The sequence below is a fragment of the Notolepis coatsorum genome (assembly GCF_963971535.1).
Source record: "Notolepis coatsorum genome assembly, chromosome: 2".
Taxonomy (NCBI): Eukaryota; Metazoa; Chordata; class Actinopteri; order Aulopiformes; family Paralepididae; genus Notolepis; species Notolepis coatsorum.
In genome coordinates, this window is record NC_140166.1 from 61,829,441 (window position 1) to 61,856,251 (window position 26,811).

The 26,811-nt window shown below is 43.3% G+C and overlaps 1 protein-coding gene across 1 annotated transcript in view; it reads right to left on the bottom strand.

Moving 5' to 3' along the window:
- The window catches only part of mphosph10 (M-phase phosphoprotein 10 (U3 small nucleolar ribonucleoprotein)), a 35,183-nt gene extending 15,351 nt beyond the window's left edge, over nucleotides 1-19,832 (bottom strand). The window contains exons 1-6 of the mRNA XM_084308787.1: nucleotides 19,734-19,832; nucleotides 17,185-17,860; nucleotides 15,004-15,173; nucleotides 13,322-13,499; nucleotides 6,371-6,512; nucleotides 5,732-5,799 (exon numbers count right to left, since the gene is read on the bottom strand). Of these exons, the coding sequence (XP_084164913.1) occupies nucleotides 5,732-5,799; nucleotides 6,371-6,512; nucleotides 13,322-13,499; nucleotides 15,004-15,173; nucleotides 17,185-17,860; nucleotides 19,734-19,822 (1,323 nt within the window). The 5' untranslated portion in view covers nucleotides 19,823-19,832. The remainder of the gene's footprint in view (nucleotides 1-5,731; nucleotides 5,800-6,370; nucleotides 6,513-13,321; nucleotides 13,500-15,003; nucleotides 15,174-17,184; nucleotides 17,861-19,733) is intronic.
- Nucleotides 19,833-26,811: the final 6,979 nt, after the last annotated feature.

Below are 26,811 nucleotides of genomic sequence, written 5' to 3' on the forward strand. Positions count from 1 at the left end.
TCAAATGTATTATTGATATGCGATTGCCGGAAATATGGGTTGGCTGCTTATGGCTTATTGTGGGTTTGTGTAGAAGCCCACTAACCACCCATCCAAGTCTTGTCTTTACAGCATAGGGCCCATTACCCTTGCTATTAATTACTGCCCACGGTTCCATAAACTTAGCTGCATCATTACCAATCAGGAGTCCAATATCTGCATCAATATATGGCAACTTAACCTCTTTTAGGTAGTTCCATTCTTGCACATCATCCTGAGTGGGAATTTGTTGCTTGGTTACAGGAATTTCTGTTTGAGTATAGAGTGGTGGCAGTTTTAGGAAATCATCTCCTTCAAGACTTGACACTTCCAGCCCATTGATTCGGTTAATACTTATGACCCTTTCTTGTCCTAGAGTACGAAGTAGGATTCGAGTTGGTGTCGCCTTAGCATTCAGTTGCTTCCTTAAAGCTTCAGTACAGAAGGTTCCAGTGCTTCCTGGATCAAGGAAAGCGTACGTTTGAAGTACCTGATTCGAATTTGACAACTTGACTTGCACAGGAACAATTGACAATTTTTGTTGGTCACCGGCCCCAGTATGGATAGGCCTTTTCATGGTGACTAATGCACTGCCCACTGACATGCTATCGGTGCTTGGACTAGTTTGACTTGTATCTTTTTTAAATTCAATGTGCAACACAGTAGGATGCTTCTTTGTACATATCTTACAAGTCACACGTCTTTCACAGTCCTTACTCATGTGACCTTGAGTCACACAACCGAAACATAAACCATTTACTTTAAAGAACTCAACTTTGTCTTTGTGTATTTTCTTATCCAATGTCTTGCACAGGTCTGTGCTGTGGTTTTCTTTGCAAAAGAAACATGTTTTCTGTTGCACGGCTGCAGAGCTGCTTGTGCTTGACTGTGACTTTGGTTCTGAGGATTCGGTTACTGTGGCAAAACTGCTCTTAGTGTATGATGAAACTGGTATGTATTTCAAATTACTATTTCGGGGAGAAGGGATTGTCCTCTTGTCTTTCGGTTTTGTGTCTTGTATTTCTCCAAAGAGGGGATCAATGGCAATGTTTGCTTGCCTTTCAATGAAATTTACAAGTTGTGGGAACTTAGCTCTTCTGTGTGTACGCTCATAGTAACCATATGCTACTGTCCTCCACCTCTCTCTGTGCTTGAATGGCAGTTTTGACAAGACAGATTTCAAGTGTGTAGGATTGTTCATGTCTTGCAGAATTTCATTATTGCTCATAGCATTGCAGCATGTTCTCAAGAAGAGTGAGTATTTGTGTAAGGCTTTACCATCTTCCGATCGGATTGCATCCCAATTCAGAATTTGTTCCTGATAGGCAGCAGCAATGAAAACCTCATTTCCAAAATGTTTGCATAGCAGCCGTTTTGCTTTCACATAGCCTTTTTGGGAATCCATGTGAAGGCAGCTTCTCACAATTGCCTTTGGTTCTCCATCTGTAAATTGTTCAAGAAAGAGCAGTCGATCTCTGTTGTTACTCGTCTTGCTTTCTATACAATGTTCAAATGTACTAATGAAAGAGACATAACTTAATGGATCACCTTTAAAAACAGGTATCTCTCTAGAAGGCAAGAGTGAGAACCTCTGTTCTTGAATTAACATTTCTGTGATTTCATTTTGTTTTCTCAAAATGTCCATCATGGCTCCGCCTGGTTGAACATTAACCTGAGCACCATCCTGCAAGCCAAAGTTTGGGTTAGGCTGTTGAGGTTGTTGGTGAGCAACAGGCATTCGTGAGCTTGTAGGCTGCTGAGCCATTTGTTTCTGTGGCTGCCGTAATTGGCCACTAGGGGCATGTTGAGACCTTCGTCTCAGTGGTGGATGGGAAGCTGCTCCTTCAAATTCATAATCTTCATCATCATCATCATCATCATCATCATCATCATCATCATGATCATCATCATCATCATCATCATTCTCTTCATAGTCATCATCTTCCTCTTCATCATCCAATCTATAATTAACCTTATGGCTGTCCACTGGTAAGGATTGCATTGAGTCAAAATACTCATTGATGTGGATTAAGGGGTTAACATCAAGCCTGGTGTCTACATGTTTAGTAACATCCAGAACTTTTAACCTGGCATCAGCAGCTGCAATTTCCACTTCCAATTCAAATGCTTCCTTTCTTGCTTTGAGCTGTGCCTCCTGAAATTCAAATGCTTGTCTTTGTTTGAGATAAGCAGAACGTGTGGCTAGATTGGCTCTTTCGGCCTCTACCTGTCTTAATGCTGCGGTGCTTGAAGTGGATTTCATGCCAACTGAATTATTGCCAAATGATTTCACACTTTGTGCTGGTGTCACTGCTGGTGTCACTTCTGGTGGCTTTTGTGCCATAGCTGCAGGGGCATTATTTATCCATTCTATAACCTTATCATGAAATTCACATATGATTTTGAACTTCGGCATGTACCACTGATCTTGTTCTTCTGCCGCTTCCTCTTCTGATAACAGCTGCTGTACTGTTTTGTGAAGTGATTTGAAGTCATTTGTTTTAGAATTAAATTCATTGTATTCTTGTTTAACCAATTCAACATTTCTGTAATCTACCATAAGTGCTTGTAACACATTTCTTTTGCTTGTGAGTTGTCCAAGTTTAGCTTTTCTTCGATTACATTGTTTTGTATAATTAGCCTCAAGTGCCCGTTGCGTGGGTTTCACTTGTCTCTTTCCTTCAACCACAGGCAAGTTAACATTTGTATCAGAAGTGTGAACGGTGGTAACTTCAGTCACAATCACAGCAGCTGCATCAGAACCTTCAGTCACAATCACAGCAGCTGCATCAGAATGGCCCAATTCCTCTTTATCTTGCCCAGACATCGTTAAGCAGCATCTATTTATCTATTTATAACGGTGCACAGGTTTATTTGATGACGACATATTCCTTCAAATCCACTTTAAATGCGCGTCTTTGGCGTTCATTTATCCACATGATATCGCACATTGCATTATCTTTAATAGAATCACACATCCATTAGATACTTTGATCCTCCAATTCTATTTTGAAATGCGCGTCTTTGGCGTCCATATGTTATCGCACATTGTATTGTCTTTAATAGCATCACACATCCATTAGATACTTTGATCCTCCAATTCCATTTTGAAATGCGCATCTTTCGCGTTCATTTATTCAATCATATTTGCACAGTCCATTGTTTTCAATAGCGTGACACATCCAGTAGATCCGTTTGATACCATTTTAAATGCGCGTCTTTCGCGTTCATGTATCCAATCATATTGCACAGTCCATTGTTTTCAATAGCGTGACACATCCATTAGATCAGTTTGATACCATTTTAAATGCGCATCTTTCGCGTTCATTTATCCAATTGTATTGCACATTCCATTGTTCTCAATAGCGTGACACATCCATTAGATCATTTTGATCCATCAAATTCCATTAATTGTGTCCGTATCAGAGCAGGGTTAGAAATTAAAAAAAAAATTCAAGGGCTTTTTTTGCCCCCCTTAATTGATTTTCGGGGGCTTTTTTTTGTATTTCGGGGGCACTGAATTTTTATGATGAAAATTAACATAAGGATTATAAAACATTGTTGACACTTTTTTTTACAGTCTTCGTCCCTATGTTTGATAATGTAATGTTAATGTCTCCATATATAGGGCTCTACGCTAACCTTTTTCCCAAGGAGCACATGTGCTCCTAAATAAAATGTTAATAAATAAAATCGAAATAAAAATTTAGGAGCACACAAAGAAATTTAGGAGCACAGTGAAAATTGTTCAAGTAACACAGAGTTTATTAACTATTTATCTCATGCATTATTATACTGTGCGTGTGCACACTATGAATTGAAAATGGGGGACCCTGATGTAAACAAGACGAAAGTCTTTCTCTGGTCTGCATCCCCTTAACTTGTGTGTATTGAGCTGTACTGTATTGTACCCATTCTGCAATCTGTTAATAAAGTTTTCAATCAATCAAACGCAAAGGATATCGGTTGTCAAGCTGCTTTTGTATGTTGTAGTGTTGTTATGATACCAACATTTTGACTTTGATACAGATAGGAAAGGTAATGGAATATATTATTAGATGACAGAACATTGAAAATTCTTTATACAATTATTTAATTCATTATGAAATAGAAATTCCGTTTTTGGGTGGAACGTTTGTTGCAAGGAGGGAGAAGGCGGGGACCGCTGCGTGTTACACACAACACGGAGAAATGGTCTAGCTGCTTCGGTGCGTCGTTAACGTTAACGTCGGAAGAAATTCCCCACTAAGCCCTAAATTCAGAGCAGAGCAGTATCCTAATGACTTTTATGCTTCAGTCGATAAGGTGTTTTGCGAATTCTGTCAACATACCGTGGGGACTGGACCCGCAAAAACACGTGCGAATATCAATTCAAAAGCCATGTCAGCCGGATTCCTCTCTTTCTCCTCGTCTCTCTTTTGCTCAAAATAAAAATGAATGGGCTTCATGGCTGGCTGATTTTTTTGCGTTGTCTGATTCTGAATGTATAACTTGCCTAAGCCGGTACCGTGACTTTGTTTTCGGGCGCTACTGTGATTGGACGTTTATGCGCCTTGTGGGACTATTATAACAGCGGAGCTGTTTTGTAATCGTCACTCGTCTCGAGTAAATGATTTTTCCGGGTGGCGCACACACACATATTATTAGGGCCAAATACAAGGGAAATGCTCGCACTGTAGATCATATATATAATTATATATATAATTAGTAAACTGTCGGGGGCATTTTCTGCCCCCTTTAACTTATATTTGGGGGCATTTTGTCCATTTTCAAGGGCATTTTGCCCCGAGCCCCCGTTAATTTCGAACCCTGTATCAGAGAGTTTTTTTTTTTTTTAAACTTTGACCAGTCAGCTGGTTCTTTTTAGCGTTTATCGCTTTTTCGTCGCATTCATACTTGGTCAAGTTCGACCGACAGAAGCAGGCTGAAAGGGTTCAGATGGGGGGGAAAGACACTCTGGGAAAGGCACGGCTGCCGTCCGGGATTCGAACGCGCTCAGCCCCAGATCCGTGACGAGCACGGTTGTCCACGGCGCTGAAATAGCACTCGCGGTACGTGGTGAGCTACTGGAGCTCCCCTTCAGAGAGTTTTTCAACTTGAATGTAGGCTCAATTTGCCTATCTAAGCCAGGATACGTCTTCAACGCGCTCACACCACATTGACTTGGGCTGTCTTGTTACTCACTGTTTGATGTTGTTGATAGTTGCATCCGATGGGTTCGAACCGGTTGAGTTTTATGGAAGGAGTTGCGTAAAGTTTCAAATAATAACGGGGCAAACAAATGAAACAAAACAGGCTCCAGACTTGTACTAAAAAGGTTTCAAAACAAACAGGCGCAGCAAAAGGGTTTCAAATAAACTCATAATGATTCTAAGCAAAGTCTTTCTTTTCAGTCTTTCATTCATTCAATCTGCGCTGTGTGTGTGTGTAGCAAGCGAGCGGTTGAAAAACTGTTTCTCGTCTGGCGTGTCCCTACACACAGCTGGGCCATAATTAATAGGAGCACCATGGTGCCATTTTACGAGGCGACCAGTGGCGGCGCTATTTAGTCAAAACTATTAAATCAAATGAAATGGCTCCTACACTACATATAACTAACGCTTGAACACAGACTGATCCATAGACGCCCCCAATCATTCTGGATCAATTTGTAAAGGCATCAGGTTCTGAAGACACAAACAAGAGAGATGTTGGGCCCCATGTATATACGGACCTGGTCTTTAATTCTCTGCTTGATGATGTCCTCTAGTTGCATTGTGGTTTCCTCCGTGACGGCAGGGGCTGAGAGAGAACAAAATACACAACTTCCCATTTCAATGAACGGACACAAAGCAAGAAATGCTCACCATAAGTGATTAGGCCGATAAAGCAATGTGTAATCATTATCAAGAGTACTACGGTCATACATTTAACGTGTTCTATTGTTTTCAGTCACATGTCACAACAGATCATTTGCAAATGATGTTTTCTATCAAAAACTTTGATGTTTTAGTTGTTTTGGGGTTTTCTTTCATCATACTACAAACCAAGACCTAATACGATGTCTGGGTTTTCATGAGCTGGACATCGTATTGATAACGTGTGTGTGTCTATGTGAACAGTATGTGTATGTGTGTACGTGTATCTGTATGTGTGTGTATGTGAACAGTATGTGTATGTGTGTACGTGTATCTGTATGCGTGTATATATATACACATCTATATTTCGTAACACTTTACTATGGCCTTATTCCAGTGCATTAGCCTGTGCAACGTTTCCTCAAAAACATGGTTTGATGACACATGCTCTTCAACATAACAACATGGCTGACACTTCATACGAGGGGAGTAAGAGAGATAGGCTTGAAACCCACCCATCCTGGAGGCCTGGTCGAACTCCACGTTCACCTCCAGCATGCTGTTCTCCGGGCGGGTCGTGGCAGACACCTCTCCAGACAGCTGCCATGGCTTCGCCGCCAGCGACGCGCTCTCCAGCTCCTGGATCTTCACCGACATCTGAGGGCGGAAGCGGAAACGCTCATCACTGAAGACGGACCATAGACGTCCATGTTGAAATGTTTCCGCCAGCATAGGCACAGCAGTCTTGACTAGTGAATCGGTTGTCTAGACTAGTGAATCGGTTGTCTAGAACAGGGGTTCCCAAACTTTTCAGGCCGGGACCCAGAAAATAAGGCGTCAGAGAGCCGCGGCCCAATGCACATCGTCAGGCTTTTTTTTTTTTCTTTTTTTTGCCAGGTGACCGATTTTTTAAGCCACATATCACTTCAATCCTATTAAGTTAGTTCAAGTTAGTTATTCATTTATATGTGCTATTTATGAGAGGGCTAACTTGTTGCAAAATAATAATGATAATAATAATAGCCTCATTAAAATACTATTGTTGCTTCGGTTGTTTTCAGCGTTTTATGTGCATAATCTGTTATTTAGTTTGAAATGTTCGTTGAAATAAGTAGATTTTTCGTTTTTGTTTATTTATTAAGTTAATATAAAACCATATAGTCACATTTTAGAATACAATAGAATAGAATTTTAGAATACAACTATAAACACTGTGCTGGCCTGCTTCTAAGTTCAGTGACCTGACAAAAAATAATAATAATAATATTTTTTTTTTTTTTTTTTTTATAAATCATCTCGCGGCCCACCCGTGGCTGTTCGCGGCCCACCTTTGGGTCGCGACCTCGACTTTGGGAACCACTGGTCTAGACTAGTGAATCAGTCGTCTAGTGCATCAGTTGTCTAGACTAGTGGATCAGTCGTCTAGACTAGTGGATCAGTCGTCTAGTGCAGTGTTTCTCAACTGGTGGGTCGCGACCCAAAAGTGGGTCGCGGGGCCATTTTGAGTGGGTCGCGGATGTGCGTGTAAAAAAATAAAAAATTAAAAAAAAAATTTTTTACTACCCATCTTTGTGAAAGTGGCTTCTCAGCTCTGGTCCAGCTGAAGACAAAGCGGAGGAACAGATTGGACATTGAGCATGACCTCAGAGTTGCTTTGTCTACCATCACCCCAGACTTTGCGACTCTTGTCAGGAGCAAACATCATCCCCAGTTATCCCATTAGTCCCCTGCATGTTAAGCTAAGAATTCTGCTAAGAAGGATATATTATTTATTATTATTATTATTTAATTTCATTGTGTTTTTAGCCCTTAGTTGCACTTTTGTTGCAACCCCATGTAATATTCATGCTTTGAATATATCATTTACTATATTATTCATGCTTTGAATATATCATTTACGACAGGCGCGCCAGGCGCACCTTCCTATTATGTATACCTGACAAGGGGTCCTGACAGTCAGTTGGCTGCCAGCCGTGGATGGAGTTACACTCATGCTTAACGGATACTTTACTTTGAATAAATATCTAAATGCAATCTCCTCGTCCTGAAAATTATTCTATATAAATCGAATACGACACCCCAGTTATCCCATTAGTTCCCCCAAACGTAGGTCTGTTATGTTAAGCTAAGAAATCTGCTAAGAAGCATATTATTTATTATTATTTTATTTCATTGGGTTTTTAGCCCTAGTTGCACTTTTATTGCAATCCCAGTTATCCCATTAGTTCCCCCAAACTTAGGTCTGTTATGTTAAGCTAAGAAGTCTGCTAAGAAGCATAATTATTTATTATTATTATTTAATTTCATTGGGTTTTTAGCCCTAGTTGCACTTTTGTTGCAACCCCAGTTATCCCATTAGTTCCCCCAAACTTAGGTCTGTTATGTTAAGCTAAGAAATCTGCTAAGAAGCATATTATTTATTATTATTTTATTTCATTGGGTTTTAGCCCTAGTTGCACTTTTGTTGCAAACTCAGTTATCCCATTAGTTCCCCCAAATTTAGGTCTGTTATGTTAAGCTAAGAAATCTGCTAAGAAGCATATATTATTTATTATTCTTTTATTTCATTGGGTTTTTAGCAATAGTTGCACTTTTGTTGCACTTTTTTGTGTTTATTTCATGTTTTGAAAGATTGCGTATTACTGCAAATATTATTTTTTTACATAAATCATAGTGGTTCAAAATGTTGGGTCGCGACTTAATGACTAAGGAAAATGTTGGGTCCCGAGGCTAGACCAGTTGAGAACCACTGGTCTAGTGCATCAGTTGTCTAGACTAGTGGATCAGTCGTCTAGACTAGTGGATCAGTCGTCTAGACTAGTGGATCAGTCGTCTAGACTAGTGGATCAGTCGTCTAGTGCATCAGTTGTCTAGACTAGTGGATCAGTCATCTAGACTAGTGGATCAGTCGTCTAGACTAGTGGATCAGTCGTCTAGACTAGTGGATCAGTCGTCTAGTGCATCAGTTGTCTAGACTAGTGGATCAGTCGTCTAGACTAGTGGATCAGTCGTCTAGACTAGTGGATCAGTCGTCTAGTGCATCAGTTGTCTAGACTAGTGGATCAGTCGTCTAGACTAGTGGATCAGTCGTCTAGACTAGTGGATCAGTCGTCTAGACTAGTGGATCAGTCGTCTAGACTAGTGGATCAGTCGTCTAGACTAGTGGATCAGTCGTCTAGACTAGTGGATCAGTCGTCTAGACTAGTGGATCAGTCGTCTAGTGCATCAGTTGTCTAGACTAGTGCATCAGTTGTCTAGACTAGTGCATCAGTTGTCTAGACTAGTGGATCAGTCGTCTAGACTAGTGGATCAGTCGTCTAGTGCATCAGTTGTCTAGACTAGTGGATCAGTCGTCTAGACTAGTGGATCAGTCGTCTAGACTAGTGGATCAGTCGTCTAGACTAGTGGATCAGTCGTCTAGACTAGTGGATCAGTCGTCTAGTGCATCAGTTGTCTAGACTAGTGGATCAGTTGTCTAGACTAGTGGATCAGTCGTCTAGACTAGTGGATCAGTCGTCTAGACTAGTGCATCAGTCGTCTAGACTAGTGGATCAGTCGTCTAGACTAGTGGATCAGTCGTCTAGTGCATCAGTTGTCTAGACTAGTGGATCAGTTGTCTAGACTAGTGGATCAGTTGTCTAGACTAGTGGATCAGTCGTCTAGACTAGTGGATCAGTCGTCTAGACTAGTGGATCAGTCGTCTAGACTAGTGGATCAGTCGTCTAGACTATGGGATCAGTCGTCTAGACTAGTGGATCAGTCGTCTAGACTAGTGGATCAGTCGTCTAGACTAGTGGATCAGTCGTCTAGACTAGTGGATCAGTCGTCTAGACTAGTGGATCAGTCGTCTAGACTAGTGGATCAGTCGTCTAGACTAGTGGATCAGTCGTCTAGTGCATCAGTTGTCTAGACTAGTGGATCAGTCGTCTAGTGCATCAGTCGTCTAGACTAGTGGATCAGTCGTCTAGACTAGTGGATCAGTCGTCTAGACCAGTGGATCAGTCATCTAGTGCATCAGTTGTCTAGACTAGTGGATCAGTAGTCTAGTGCATCAGTCGTCTAGACTAGTGGATCAGTCGTCTAGACTAGTGGATCAGTCGTCTAGACTAGTGGATCAGTCATCTAGACTAGTGGATCAGTCGTCTAGACTAGTGCATCAGTTGTCTAGACTAGTGCATCAGTTGTCTAGACTAGTGGATCAGTCGTCTAGTGCATCAGTTGTCTAGACTAGTGCATCAGTTGTCTAGACTAGTGGATCAGTTGTCTAGTGCATCAGTTGTCTAGACTAGTGGATCAGTCGTCTAGACTAGTGGATCAGTCGTCTAGACTAGTGGATCAGTCGTCTAGTGCATCAGTTGTCTAGACTAGTGGATCAGTCGTCTAGACTAGTGGATCAGTCGTCTAGACTAGTGGATCAGTCGTCTAGTGCATCAGTTGTCTAGACTAGTGGATCAGTCGTCTAGACTAGTGGATCAGTCGTCTAGACTAGTGGATCAGTCGTCTAGACTAGTGGATCAGTCGTCTAGACTAGTGGATCAGTCGTCTAGACTAGTGGATCAGTCGTCTAGACTAGTGGATCAGTCGTCTAGACTAGTGGATCAGTCGTCTAGTGCATCAGTTGTCTAGACTAGTGCATCAGTTGTCTAGACTAGTGCATCAGTTGTCTAGACTAGTGGATCAGTCGTCTAGACTAGTGGATCAGTCGTCTAGTGCATCAGTTGTCTAGACTAGTGCATCAGTTGTCTAGACTAGTGCATCAGTCGTCTAGACTAGTGGATCAGTCGTCTAGACTAGTGGATCAGTCGTCTAGTGCATCAGTTGTCTAGACTAGTGCATCAGTTGTCTAGACTAGTGCATCAGTTGTCTAGACTAGTGGATCAGTCGTCTAGACTAGTGGATCAGTCGTCTATACTATGGGATCAGTCGTCTAGACTAGTGGATCAGTCGTCTAGACTAGTGGATCAGTCGTCTAGACTAGTGGATCAGTCGTCTAGACTAGTGGATCAGTCGTCTAGACTAGTGGATCAGTCGTCTAGACTAGTGGATCAGTCGTCTAGACTAGTGGATCAGTCGTCTAGACTAGTGGATCAGTCGTCTAGTGCATCAGTTGTCTAGACTAGTGGATCAGTCGTCTAGTGCATCAGTCGTCTAGACTAGTGGATCAGTCGTCTAGACTAGTGGATCAGTCGTCTAGACCAGTGGATCAGTCATCTAGTGCATCAGTTGTCTAGACTAGTGGATCAGTAGTCTAGTGCATCAGTCGTCTAGACTAGTGGATCAGTCGTCTAGACTAGTGGATCAGTCGTCTAGACTAGTGGATCAGTCGTCTAGACTAGTGGATCAGTCGTCTAGACTAGTGGATCAGTCGTCTAGACTAGTGCATCAGTTGTCTAGACTAGTGCATCAGTTGTCTAGACTAGTGGATCAGTCGTCTAGTGCATCAGTTGTCTAGACTAGTGCATCAGTTGTCTAGACTAGTGGATCAGTTGTCTAGTGCATCAGTTGTCTAGACTAGTGGATCAGTCGTCTAGACTAGTGGATCAGTCGTCTAGACTAGTGGATCAGTCGTCTAGACTAGTGGATCAGTCGTCTAGTGCATCAGTTGTCTAGACTAGTGGATCAGTCGTCTAGACTAGTGGATCAGTCGTCTAGACTAGTGGATCAGTCGTCTAGTGCATCAGTTGTCTAGACTAGTGGATCAGTCGTCTAGACTAGTGGATCAGTCGTCTAGACTAGTGGATCAGTCGTCTAGACTAGTGGATCAGTCGTCTAGACTAGTGGATCAGTCGTCTAGACTAGTGGATCAGTCGTCTAGACTAGTGGATCAGTCGTCTAGACTAGTGGATCAGTCGTCTAGTGCATCAGTTGTCTAGACTAGTGCATCAGTTGTCTAGACTAGTGCATCAGTTGTCTAGACTAGTGGATCAGTCGTCTAGACTAGTGGATCAGTCGTCTAGTGCATCAGTTGTCTAGACTAGTGGATCAGTCGTCTAGACTAGTGGATCAGTCGTCTAGACTAGTGGATCAGTCGTCTAGACTAGTGGATCAGTCGTCTAGACTAGTGGATCAGTCGTCTAGTGCATCAGTTGTCTAGACTAGTGGATCAGTTGTCTAGACTAGTGGATCAGTCGTCTAGACTAGTGGATCAGTCGTCTAGACTAGTGCATCAGTCGTCTAGACTAGTGGATCAGTCGTCTAGACTAGTGGATCAGTCGTCTAGTGCATCAGTTGTCTAGACTAGTGGATCAGTTGTCTAGACTAGTGGATCAGTTGTCTAGACTAGTGGATCAGTCGTCTAGACTAGTGGATCAGTCGTCTAGACTAGTGGATCAGTCGTCTAGACTAGTGGATCAGTCGTCTAGACTAGTGGATCAGTCGTCTAGACTATGGGATCAGTCGTCTAGACTAGTGGATCAGTCGTCTAGACTAGTGGATCAGTCGTCTAGACTAGTGGATCAGTCGTCTAGACTAGTGGATCAGTCGTCTAGACTAGTGGATCAGTCGTCTAGACTAGTGGATCAGTCGTCTAGACTAGTGGATCAGTCGTCTAGTGCATCAGTTGTCTAGACTAGTGGATCAGTCGTCTAGTGCATCAGTCGTCTAGACTAGTGGATCAGTCGTCTAGACTAGTGGATCAGTCGTCTAGACCAGTGGATCAGTCATCTAGTGCATCAGTTGTCTAGACTAGTGGATCAGTAGTCTAGTGCATCAGTCGTCTAGACTAGTGGATCAGTCGTCTAGACTAGTGGATCAGTCGTCTAGACTAGTGGATCAGTCGTCTAGACTAGTGGATCAGTCGTCTAGACTAGTGGATCAGTCGTCTAGACTAGTGCATCAGTTGTCTAGACTAGTGCATCAGTTGTCTAGACTAGTGGATCAGTCGTCTAGTGCATCAGTTGTCTAGACTAGTGCATCAGTTGTCTAGACTAGTGGATCAGTTGTCTAGTGCATCAGTTGTCTAGACTAGTGGATCAGTCGTCTAGACTAGTGGATCAGTCGTCTAGACTAGTGGATCAGTCGTCTAGACTAGTGGATCAGTCGTCTAGACTAGTGGATCAGTTGTCTAGACTAGTGTGGATGTTGAAGGTATGTAACCTCTACTGTCTATAGCTAGGAATGTAAATCCCACATCCCAACTTTACAGTCTGCAAATAGATAGGCATAAAAATAACTCTCAAACGTACTGGAGATATTTTGCTCGTGGCCGCTAGACCGTCATGTTGTACACATGGCTATATTTACGGACTTCCTGGGCCAGTCTTTCTTCGACGTTTGTAATGTAGTTAATCACAATGGATAATGGAATGCTCCAACCGAGCTCCCGAGATGATAAATGGTAAATACGCCCAAGTACATAAAGCCGTACGTCAGTGGAGGAAACTTGCAGCCATTTGATAACATTATGTCCAGACTCATACTTAATAAATGGGAACATCAAATGAGAACATTGTTAAGAACCGGGATACCTTTTCTTGACGTTTCTCAAAGGATGACTTGGATTCAGACTTTTCGGAGCTTGCGGCCTTTCCTCCCAAAATAGCCTCCACGTCTTCTCCCTCGCTGTCCTCTTCTCCAGGGAGGTCAAAGGTCACACTCTTCAGAGCCTCCTTGGCCAGTCTGCACTCCTCGTCTTCATCAAAGTCCCTGGAACATTAAAAATACATGTTCAGATCCTTTTTCTTTACCTTTTGTTCATGTTCCACAAAGAAGAGATCAAAGACACAAACAATCAAAACAATGCTCGACCCTTGACCTCACTTGACACAATAAGATCAGAAGCCAATGACCCTCTGTGTTAGGGCTGTGTGATATGGACAAAATCTTCTATCACGATATGGGAAATGTCATGTCACAATAAGGATATATATCACGATAGTGCGTTTTCTGTAAATTCAATAAAACATTAGTCTGTACAAAACAACCACATATCTTTTTCTACTGCAGCTTGCCTTTCACCTATCTTGCGCAAAATCAACAATTTCCAGAGATTTGATTTCAGAGTAGATATGATGAATGAGCAATAATCCACTTGATAAAGTCAAATTGGACGCAACCGAATAATACCACGGCTCGAGTGGAGTAAATAGAAACATAAAGGTATAACTAAAGGCTGAATATCAGGTCCTCAAAAGCAGATTGATTGATTTGTATTCAATAAGAACACAATGCAGGTGCAGGTAATGCTCTGTGCGTTTATTTGAAAAGCCGAGATATTTGTATCGGCGTGCGTGTGAGATGGGGTGCGCTTGATTTCCTTCTGTGTTTCGTTCTGCGACAATATTGATAGAAGCGATAAGACAAATATCTAGCGATAGTTCCATCGTCCCATGATATATCTTGTCATATCGAACAGCCCTACTCTGTGTTGTTGTCAACAGCACCACATAAGAAAATACTTTTTAACTAAACAAAAGCTAAAATGTAACTAAAAAGCTAAATAGATTTCCATCAGTAAATTATATGAGATTATCTGATGACAACTAACCCCTCAAAGAAGAAACAAGTTATTTAATAATTTTTCAAAGGGGAACGCCACTGAAAGGAAACATTTCAATATGTTATTTCCATCCTAAGACAGTTCAACGTCTCGAGAACATGAGAGAGTCTCTCTCTCTCCAGAGAAGTAAGACCGAAACATGTGATGTCATCAAGTATGAAGTCTGGAACTGCTCCATTGTCATGTTTTGTATCGCTCGTCCAAGACCAAGGACCACAATGGAAATAAGTGTTGACTTTTTTTTTGTGTAGCATCCTTGACGTTTTTCTGGAATCTTGTATTTATTTAAAAAAAAAAAAAAAAAAAAAAAAAAAAGTCTAATCAAATCAAATCAATGAATGAATGGGAGACTGATTTTGCGGACCCACTGACCCACAGTAGTGGTCTCAGTTCTGAAACATAAAATGTACCTATGAACTCTGAACATTCCCCTGGGTGTCTCTCAGTGTCACCTATGACATATTTCCCAATTCATTGTCTATGGAGCAGCTTCAGACTTTATACTTGATGATGACAACATCACATGTTTGAGGTTTAGTTTTTGGATGTTTTCCAAGTTGTTCATTTTCCCCAATGTTTTTGTACCGTCGTAGACCAGAGGAATAACATACAATTGTGAAAGTGGGCGTAGTTCCGCTTTTAAGGACTTACCCATTGACATCTTCATCATCATCACCCTCCTCATCATCACCAATGTCCTCTTCCTCCTGCAGCCCATTCGGACCGTCATCCTCCTCCTCTGATTGGTCATCCGCTTTTGCAGGTTCACCGTCCACAGCATCAAAGAAGTCCTTGTACTTCAGATTCCTGGAGCTCTTCACCTGTAAGACAACACGGAACAGGACCGACCATTGTTTATATATAGTTTTTGCTGTTGTTTTAACAATACCATGTTATTGTTACATAACATACATAATATGTTATTGTTAAAACTGTTGCAATAACTATAATAAATGGTGTTAATTGTCTGTCCTATTATATATAATATATCACTCATATGTATGATCAAATCACACTGATTGTAAAGGGATAGCAGACATTTTTAAGAAGACCATCCCTCTTTTTGCTCTGCCTGCCTCATCCTGGGACCGCAATGGGAAAAAGTCTAAGGACTTTCTTGCACTGTCCTGATATATTTTTATACTGTATGCACCTGTGTATTGTATTTTATTACGTCAAATAAAGTCAATCAATCGATGATTTGGCACAACTGGGGGTCTCTTTTAAGATATTTGATGGTTTGGAAACGAGGATTGTGTCATTGGAACATGGAATAAGTAGGTAATGTAACACGGTCCTCGCTGCCAGTCCAGTGGAGTGAGGGCTGTGTGGACGACAGACATTAACCAGTGCTGCTTATTCCACAGAAATATATGCCAGTCGACACAGACCAGATTCCAAATAAATTCACTAGAAAAGCACTTGAAATGATCTCCTGACCCAGGGGGGGGGCGCCCGAGTGGCGAACCACGTAACGCACTGCGTCGCGGCACGGCCGACCCGGGTTCGATTCCCGGACCCGGCGTTCTTTGCCGAATGTCTTCCCCCTCTGCTCTGTCTCCCATTATTCCTCTCTCTCTCTCTCTCTACCGGACTGCCCGGTAGGAAAAACCAATAAAAAAAAAATCTACCAAAAACATAATTAAAAAAATAAATAATTATCTCCTGACCCATTTGATGTGTACTGTACAGTAACAAAAACAAAAAGTATACCCAGAGATGTAAACACATTTGCAAGGACCTATGAATTACACCATATTGGGCAATGGGCATATATATACTTATTTGAGATATTGGAAGCAGAAAATGTGTTACTTACTATCATGCCATGCCAAATACAATATAATATATAATAATATCCATTATCCAATATATATATATATAGAAAAAAATAGAAAAAATAAACACAAAACACTGGAGCAAGTGCTTTGTGGGTGTACTGAAATCAGACAGGCTTCTTGAAAATCTAGATCATCCCCTTCTTCCACCAACTTTATAGCACAGACATATCTTTGTTTATCGTGTTGCTGATGCTACAATCAAATCGGCATCAATGTGCAGAATTATGCTATGTGTGTTGGATCAGACTAAACAGTGATGAGTGAAGGCTATTGATCAGACTAAACAGTGATGAGTGAAGGCTATTGATCAGACTAAACAGTGATAAGTGAGGGCTATTGATCAGACTAAACAGCGATGAGTGAAGGCTATTGATCAGACTATGCTGTGATGAGTGAAGGCTATTGATCAGACTAAACAGTGATGAGTGAGGGCTATTGATCAGACTAAACAGTGATGAGTGAAGGCTATTGATCAGACTATGCTGTAGCCTGTGATGAGTGAAGGCTATTGATCAGACTAAACAGTGATGAGTGAAGGCTATTGATCAGACTAAACAGTGATGAGTGAAGGCTATTGATCAGACTAAACAGTGATGAGTGAAGGCTATTGATCAGACTAAATGGTGATGAGTGAAGGCTATTGATCAGACTATGCTGTGATGAGTGAAGGCTATTGATCAGACTAAACAGTGATAAGTGAGGGCTATTGATCAGACTAAACAGCGATGAGTGAAGGCTATTGATCAGACTATGCTGTGATGAGTGAAGGCTATTGATCAGACTAAACAGTGATGAGTGAAGGCTATTGATCAGACTAAACAGTGATGAGTGAAGGCTATTGATCAGACTAAACAGTGATGAGTGAAGGCTATTGATCATCAGACTAAACAGTGATGAGTGAAGGCTATGGATCAGACTAAACGGTGATGAGTGAAGTATATGCTATGTGGGCGGGATCAGACTAAACGGTGATTCGGGTGACAATACGTACAGTGCTTCCTTTCTTTGTTTTTTTAGAGGAAATGTCTCCTATGTCAAACTCCTCCTCATCATCATCGTCGTCACCAGAGGGCAAGTCCTGAAAGTAGTCTACATCATCCTTTGGCTCCTTGTCCTTCCCTTCCCGCTTGTCCATGTCGTCGAGAAAGGATTCCATCTCCGACAGCTTGAAGAACCTGTCGTCGACCCGAGACGCACGGCCCCCGGGTTTCTTGGAGTCTTTCCCCCCCGCCGCCGCCGCTGCCAAGGGTCGCTTTTTCTTCGCTTGTTTTTCCAAAGCGTCCACGTCAAAATCTAGATCAGAGTCCTCGCCTCCGGCATCCTCTGCCCCCCCGGGCAATGTTTTAGACTTCCTGGATGGTCCCTCTTCTTCCTCACCCCCCATCTCCTGCCGAACACCATCCTCTCCGTCGTCGACGTTTCCCTCCTCTTCCTCCGGGAGGCGTATCGAGTCGTCCAAGACGGCTTCGCCGACGACGGTCTCAAAGTTCTTCAACACGGCCGTGTTCTGCAGCTCCAGCTCCTGCCAGATCTGCTCGTCGTCGAAGTTCTCCACCACCAGCTGCTCCAGGGGGCTGCCGCTGCACCCGGCGGGCTCCTGGGACTTGTGGAGGTCGTACAGGGCCTTCGTGAGGGAGGTGAAGTCTGCCGCCGCTGCATCTTGGAGACTGAAAATACAAAAGATAATGTCAACATTGTTAAACTCGCCGAGGACCTCAACACCTCAGCACTGGTCAAGAAGGCTGTTGTAATATTTTTTTTTTTTTTTTTTATCTTTTTTTTGTATAAGGAAGTTGCATTGTTTCATCATTTCAATACCTGTAATAGTACAGTAGTCCACACACACAGACACACATGTGCATTCAGTTAAGTTGGAATATGACTGTAATACAAACAGTTCAGTTTGTCAGGTACATGCAACACAGATTACAGTGTTGACATCCGTCTGCTTGAGAAAATACCACGTTCTGCAATAAAAATGATTGAAGTGAGATGAACAGACTGAACTTCATTTTATTAGATAAAACATGTTGACAAAGTTTTACTTTGCAGTTGAAAAAAGGGAGTCAGTTTTGTCCACAACAAACGGTGTCTGAGGAAGGCACGCAGCATTGTCAAGGACACCTCTCATCCCTGTCAGGGACTGTGTGCCCTCCACCCTCCGGGAGACGCTACAGGAACCTCCACTCCAGGTCAAGCAGACTCAGGAACAGCTTCTTTACCTCATATTTTTTTTTAATCCACTTTTTCCTCCTCTTTTTTTCTCCCATCCCAATTTCGCTCTGCCAATTCTCCCCTCCCCTGTCTTGAACGTAAGTATGCCCCCCACTGGCCGGTTGTAGTGAGGATAGAAGCCTTGCATCACGTGTCCCCTCCGGTACACGAGGAGGCAGCCTGTCACATCTTTTCACCTGCCAGCGCGGACTCTCATTTGGCGAGGTGTAACGTGTGGGAGGCTCACGCTGCCCCCGCCACTTCCCGTCTCTGCTGTGCAGGCGCCCCCCAACCGACCTGTAGGAGTCGCTGTCCACAACGTCCAGATGACGGCCGGCCCAAGCCGGAGGCAACGCCGACAGCCGGATTCGAACCCGGTGTCTCTTGTGTTGGTGACGAGCGCAATGTCCGCTGCGCCAACCAGCCACCCTCGTCTTTCCCTCGTCTGTAATCTCTCTGAACTCTGTGCCACTTTAACCCCCCCCCCCCCCCCCACATAAACTCTGAACTGTCTAGTTAGTAGGAGTAGTCATACTGTCTCGTATTTATACAATACAACTCTGTAAATAATACACAATGATTAGCACTACACTCAATACGTCAATAGTACTAACTTGTATATTTTGTACCCAGTTTAACCACCTGTACATTGTATATTGCACTTTACTGTTACCTTTGCACTCTGGTTGGATGCCAAACTTATTTTCGTTCTTTGTACTTTGAATGGAATCATCCAATACTGAAAGACATGTAACATTATTCAGTCTGGGAACCCAACCAGACACCTGAAGTGTTCAGTTCAAACGTCAATATCCTCCTAGCCACAACTGCACAACCTATACTACTGTATTTTGTAATACCTGGCAAAGGATACACCGTGCAATGCAATGTATATACTCTCTTTTTTTAGACTATCTTTGTATCACAAACAGTACTGTATTTGTAGATATGGTATGTCATAAATGTATAGATGTAGCAGTACTGTCTATCTGTATGTCGTGTGTCATACATGTTATGATGAATTGAAAATGGGGGACCCTGATGTAAACAAGACGAAAGTCTTTCTCTGGTCTGCATCCCCTTAACAATTGTGTGTATTATTGAGCTGTACTGTACTGTACCCATTCTGCAATCTGTTAAAAGTTTTCAATCAATCAATCAAACCGTGCAATGCACATGTGGACCAGGCCAGCTGCTCAGTGCTGGTATAGCCTGTTAGCAAGCCTGTTAGCAAGCCAGCTACACTGTATGTTAGCCTAGCCAAAATGAAGCAGTGTCGCTAACAACACCTTTTTTCAACTGTGTTGAAAACACACACGAACTTACCTTAGAAAGTGCTCCGGTTGCGCGGTGTTAATGTTTAATTTATCTAAACAGTCCTCCAGTATCACCGACACCCCTCCGGTAGCCGCCATCTTTCTTTTACTCTCCTCACATGGGACTGGGGAGGACTTCTTCTTCTTCTCTGGAGTTAATGGCGGGTCGCAACAACAGAAAGGCGAATACCGCCACCTAGTGTATACACCCCAGCAACTGCAGTGTCTCGAAGACACTCTGACGTCACGATTGATTGATTGATTGAAAAGATTGCAGAATGGGTACAGTACAGTACAGCTCAATACATACAATTGTTAAGGGGATGCAGACCAGAGAAAGACTTTCGTCTTGTTTACATCAGGGTCCCCCATTTTCAATTCATCATAATGACACACACGACATACAGATAGACAGTAGTGTAACTGAGGGGTACAATTCCCTGACTGTATTGAGAGTATGGTATCATTAAACCACTACTTAGTTATGTACTTTAATTACTGGCCATACAGTACACGGTATATATGGTGAACACCCACACAATAATACGGCTTAACAAAGAAAGTCATATTTAGAAGTATTTATTAGCAGAGCAGCAATAGTAGGTTACAATATTGAGAATAATGAATTATATGGCGAAGAACACTTAAGTAGGTCAAGAGCGTAAGTCCATGAGCATATTAAGATGGGTATAATTAATACCACCTGTAGCATAAGAATTATATAAGGCACACTCGTAGTCAGCTGGAGATACTAAGGGGGTTCCCTCCGGTTGTAAGCCAGCAGGGGAGAGGAATTGTCGGGAGCAAAAGTCTGGATCAACGAGGAATAAAGAGACTCCAGATACAGGAGACGGTGCAATAATCCTTTGGTCCGTAGACAAAGCAACAGCTATACTCCGGTATGCATGGCAGCATGGATGAAAGCTAGCCAGCCTCTGTGGGTCCTAGAGGCGGGCTCGACGGTGCTCCTCACAGGGTAGATCCCACACAGCAGTGGGGTAGACGGTTCTCTGCTCCAGCAGCCACAGTACCAAAGCAATATAATCCAGCCGGAAAAGGCTATGCATTCGTCGGTGTAGGTTCTCCGGTGTACATATCCACACGGTTCTCGTCTAGGACTCCTCGGATGGCGGCACGAGGTTAGGCCACCCAGCCTGGATAAGTGCACTAGCTCGGTACGACAAACCGGTGGTAATGCTGGTCACTGTAGAACGGTAGCCGCACGATACACTATACATAATAGACTATTACTTTACAATAGAATAAGTCGAACTCGACGATACAGCGTTAAACTCTGACACTTTAGCTATCAATTCGCACGCGGTTCTCAAGGCTCTATTTAGGGGCAAAAAGGGCCCACTTCACGGCACGTTGTATCGTGGTGAAGGCTTCAACGTTTTGGTCTAAGTCACTTTTAGGCTAAGTGCTTCTGTATCCACCTGCGACGTATTTATACGTAGGGTGAATAATCTAGTGCCAACCTCAGTTCTGTCTCGTATTACTGCGCAAACCTGGGCATGTTGAGACATATCTTAGCGGTAGCTTTGAACTCGACATTGGGGGTATGGTCGTTGGCGCCTAGGGGTCGCTGTCCAATAGGAGAACGAATATTATGGTCTGGCCTGTACCTAGGTAAAGGGATATTCCGTGTATATGTACAACGAATATACAAGGGATATCAGACGATATACAAATATTATACAATATATCTCAAGTAATAAATATATATATTCGGTTTAATCTGACCCTTTGTAACAAGTAGGCTACTGCTACATCTATACATTTATGACATACCAGATTTGCAAATACAGCACTGTTTGTGATACAAAAAGTGTCCAGAAAAAGAGTGTATATACATTTGACATATAAAGTGGGTGGGGCTGTACATTGGAGGTGGGGGGTGTAATATTCATGCTTTGAATATATCTTTACTATATTATTCATGCTGTGAATATATCATTTACGACAGGCGCGCCAGGCGCACCTTGCTTATGTATACCTGACCAGGGGTCCTCACAGGCAGTTGGCTGCCAGCCGTGAATGGAGTTACACTCATGCTGAACGATGCTTACCTTTGAATAAACATATAAACGCTATCTCCTCGTCCTGAAGATTATTCTATTTAATCGAATACGACATGGTGTCAGAAGCAGGATGAACATGGATATCAACGGAGTCCCGTCGCCACGGATGAATTGGGATTCTCTGGACTTACCGGGAGAATGGAAGAAGTTCAGGCAGCACGCAGAGTTGATGTTTTCGGGCCCACTCAAGAAGAAAGGAGAGGACGAGAAATGTAGCTACCTGCTATTGTGGAGCGGAGAAAGAGGGAGAGACATTCACAACACATGGACTCTCAGTGCAGATGAAGCAAAGGTACTGAAGAGCTACTATGACAATTTCGAAGCATACGTACTTCCAAGGAGGAACACAATCTTCGCCAGGTACAAATTCCATGAGAAAACCCAGCAACCGTCATTCGAACAATTTGTCACTGCATTGAAACTACTGGTGAAAGACTGTGCATATGTGAACAATGATGAGATGGTTAGAGACCGCATAGTGTTTGGCATACACTCAGCAAAAGTAAGAGAGAAACTATTAAACGTAGGATCAGACTTGTCGTTAGACAACGCGATAGATATAGCTAGAGCCCACGAGCTAGCACAATCACAGATAAAGAGCTTTACTGGCGCCACGTGCAGCGCGCAGGAGCAGCTCGTGCACGAGGTGCACAGACATGAACAGAAGCATAGCGCTCAGAGATATCGCCCCAGAGCAGAGTGGACAGAGAGAGCGAACAGAGCGAGCGACACAGACACACGTAAGAACTGTGGATACTGTGGGGGTAGAGCTCACAAGGAAGGGGATAACTGTGTAGCTAGGGGAAAACAGTGCACGAAGTGTGGAAAATGGAACCACTTTGCCAAAGTCTGCAGGGCCGGTAGCTTCCAGAAAAAGTCAGTACACGAGATTAGCATGCGCTCTGAGTCAGGAGAAGAGTCAGACGAACTGTATGTAGACACCGTGACAGACAGACGGTTTGATGCAACAGAACAAGCGTTCGCAGACATACAAGTAGGAAACCAGGGCACAGAGCTTAAATTTAAGTTAGACACAGGTGCACAAGTAAATGTAATTCCTTTGAGAGAGTATCACAGTTTACAAGATAAACGCAAAATACAGCCTACCTCACGCAGACTGACAGGATATGGTGGAGAGAAGCTAGTGGTAAAGGGCACATGCACGTTAAAGTGTAAATACAAAGAGCGTGGCATGTTGTTAGACTTTTACATAGTAGACACTCAGGCACCCCCAGTTCTAGGCTTACAGGCATGCCTGAATATGGACCTCATTAAACTAGTATTGTCAGTGAATGCACACACAGATAAACAGTCCATCATGGAAGAATACCACAACGTGTTTAAAGGGATAGGACTATTCCCAGAAGAGTGTCACATCCATATAGACCCAGACGCCAAGCCAGTAGTCTGCCCACTGAGAAGGACACCGATCGCCCTGCGTGGCCGACTAAAGAAGGAGCTACAGAGTATGGAAGACACACAGATCATCGCTAGAATCATCGAACCAACGGAGTGGGTCAGTGCACTGGTCATTGTTGAGAAGCCACGCACAGGCAAGCTCAGACTATGTTTGAATTGAATACTTTATTTTGACACAAATCGTATGACAAAAAAAACATTTTAAAAGACAAGACAATAACAGTGTCAATAACGCAGGTCAAAAATGGATAAAACACAATAAAGCCAAGGCTTGTTTCCATTGTGGTCCATACATGGAACATAAAAAGGCACAGAAACACAAATGGACATGTACACTGACAGGACGCATTCTAAAAAAAAAAAAAAAAAATTATAAAAACACCTAACCTGACAACTCATACAGTTAACTAATGTTAAAAGAAAATCCGCAAACCCTTAAAAGCAACTCATGATAAAAGAAATAAAAGCCAAGTTATGATAAAAGAGATAAAAAAAACATTTTAAGACCAATTTGAGTTGCTTGTTTGGATCCTAAGGAGCTAAACAAGGCTATCAAGCGCCCGCACTACCCTCTGCCGACACTAGAGGACATCACACCCAGACTAACAGGCGCACGCTATTTCAGCGTACTGGATGCAAGGTCGGGATACTGGTCCATCAAGCTCTCCACAGAATCATCGAAGCTGACGACGTTCAACACACCGTTTGGACGGTACAGATTCCTACGATTACCATTTGGGCTCGCTTCTGCCCAAGACGAGTTCCAACGAAAAATCGACGAGACATACGAGGGACTGAACGGAGTAGCAGCTATAGTAGACGACATCCTTGTATATGGCGCGACCAGAGAGGAACACGATAAGAACCTACATGCAATGATGGTGAGATCACGGGAGAGAGGCGTTCGGCTCAACGCAGACAAGTGCACCATCGGAGCCACCGAAGTGAGCTACTTCGGGCACATCCTTTCAGCTGACGGCATGAAGCCTGACCCAGGCAAGATAGCTGCCATCAAGGAGATGGAGGCGCCAAAGAGCCGTGCAGAACTGGAAACCGTGCTAGGTATGGTCAACTATCTGGCGAAATTCGCCCCGAGCCTCTCCGAGATCAACGCACCCATGAGACAGCTGCTTAAACAATCGAATGAATTCCTGTGGGACGCGCAGCACGACGCTGCATTCCAAAAGATGAAAGACATACTTACCAGTGAACCTGGGCCAGTCCTCATCTACTTTGACCCAGATAAGGAGCTCAGCTTACAAGTGGACGCATCAAAGTATGGTCTGGGTGCTGTGCTGATGCAGGAAGGAAGGCCCATTAGCTACGCATCCAGATCACTCACGGACAGCGAGGTCAACTACGCACAAATCGAAAAGGAGATGTACGCAGTCCTTTATGGATTCAAAAGTTTCCACCAATATGCCTACGGTCGCCATGTTATGGTGCAATCTGACCACAAGCCCCTGGAGTCGATCATGAAGAAGCCGATCGCCGCAGCCCCACCGCGGTTACAGAGGATGATACTGCAACTACACAAGTATAACTTCACGATCGTGCACCGCCCTGGGAAAGACATCCCAGTAGCCGACACGCTGTCCAGGAAATCACTCACCTCTCACGACGACGGTCTCAGTGAAGGGATGGACCTTCAGGTACACATGGTGTACAACAGCTTACCTGTACACGACGACAGGCTACAGGAGATCAGAGAAACGACAGACAATGACACACAGCTAAAGCTGCTCAGCCAGGCTATCCTGGAGGGATGGCCTGAGGAAAGAAAACAATGCCCCCAGAACATTACCGAATACTGGAATCACAGAGATGAACTATCCAAGACGAATGGAATAATTTTCAAGGGGGAGAAAATAGTCATCCCTACCAGCCTCAGAGGAGATATGCTGATCAAGATCCATGCAGGCCACATGGGAATGGAAAAATGCAAACTGAGAGCACGAGACATCATGTTCTGGCCTGGAATGGGTAGACATATAGAGCAAGTCGTGGAGAAGTGCTCAATATGCCAAGAGCGCCGCCCATCAAACACCAAGGAGCCCATGATGCCTCATCGTATCCCAGACCGCCCCTGGCAGGTTGTAGGGACAGATCTCTTTAACTGGAACAACCAGGACTATGTTGTGACCGTCGACTACTACAGCAGATTCTTCGAACTAGACAGACTTCACAGCACCACATCGGCAGCTGTTATCCACAAGCTAAAGGCAGCCTGTGCCAGGCATGGCGTCCCAGAGACCATAGTCTCGGACAACGGACCACAATACAAGTCTAAAGAGTTCGAGGCATTCGCCAAGTCGTGGGAGTTCACACACGTCACGTCAAGCCCACACTATCCGCAAAGCAACGGACTAGCGGAGAGAACCGTGAAGACGGCAAAATCACTCATGGACAAGGCTAAGGCAGACGGAAGAGACCCGTACCTAAGCCTCCTGGAGTATCGTAATACCCCAGTTGACAACTTCAAATCGCCGGCACAACTGTTGATGAGCCGCAGGCTACGTTCAACCCTCCCGAGCACCAACCAACAGCTGCGGCCAGGGATAGTAAGCCAAAAAGATGGACATGACAAGCGAGTGCAAAAACAACAGCACCAGAAGAAATACTATGACAGGTCAGCTAGACCGCTGCCCCCACTACATTGTGGTGAATCTGTCAGACTACAAGAACTTGGACGCTGGAGGCCAGCAGTAGTCATACAACCAGCTGACACTGCGCGGTCATACCACGTTCGCACCCAAGATGGACGCGAATACCGCCGCAACCGCAGGCACCTGAGGGACACGAAAGAGGAACACTTCCAGGACAGCGACGGTATGCCGAGTCCAGAGAGCGTCGATCAACCGCCGGAGACCAACGACCCTGAACTGCCAGAGGACTCAGAAGAGAACTCAGCTTCATACTACACCAGATCCGGCCGAGCAGTGAAGCCTCGGGACATTTTAGACCTATAAATGTACAGGGTGCAGGCGGATCGCTGCCCTATTATAACACCATTTGCCCCATTGAAAAGAAAAAAAAAAAAAAAAGGGGGTGGTGAAATGTAACAAATATTAATGTATGCTGAAATGATGACTTACTATATGTGTTGAATCTATGACCTACTTACCTTGCTTAATTGTCGATATATTCCCATTTTGTTAGCAAGCTACTTCTACAAATAAGAACTGCATATGGTAAGAGTGTTGAGACACAACCAAATAAGCCATGAATACATACCTTATTCACAGCTGAAGTATTCAAATATTAAAGCAGACTATCCAGAATAAGAGGGCACACAATACGAACTATAATACCTTGATACATGAATCTTTATGTTTAACATATTAATCCTACCTGTTTACATTGCCTGGTCCTGACACAGGTAACGCACTTGTTATTGTTTACAAAGAAACTCTTACAGAGTATTGCACAACCATTCCTAATTTCAATTTTGTTCATAGCTTATTAAGCTTTCTCTAAAAGAAGGAGGATGTAATATTCATGCTTTGAATATATCTTTACTATATTATTCATGCTGTGAATATATCATTTACGACAGGTGCGCCAGGCGCACCTTGCTTATGTATA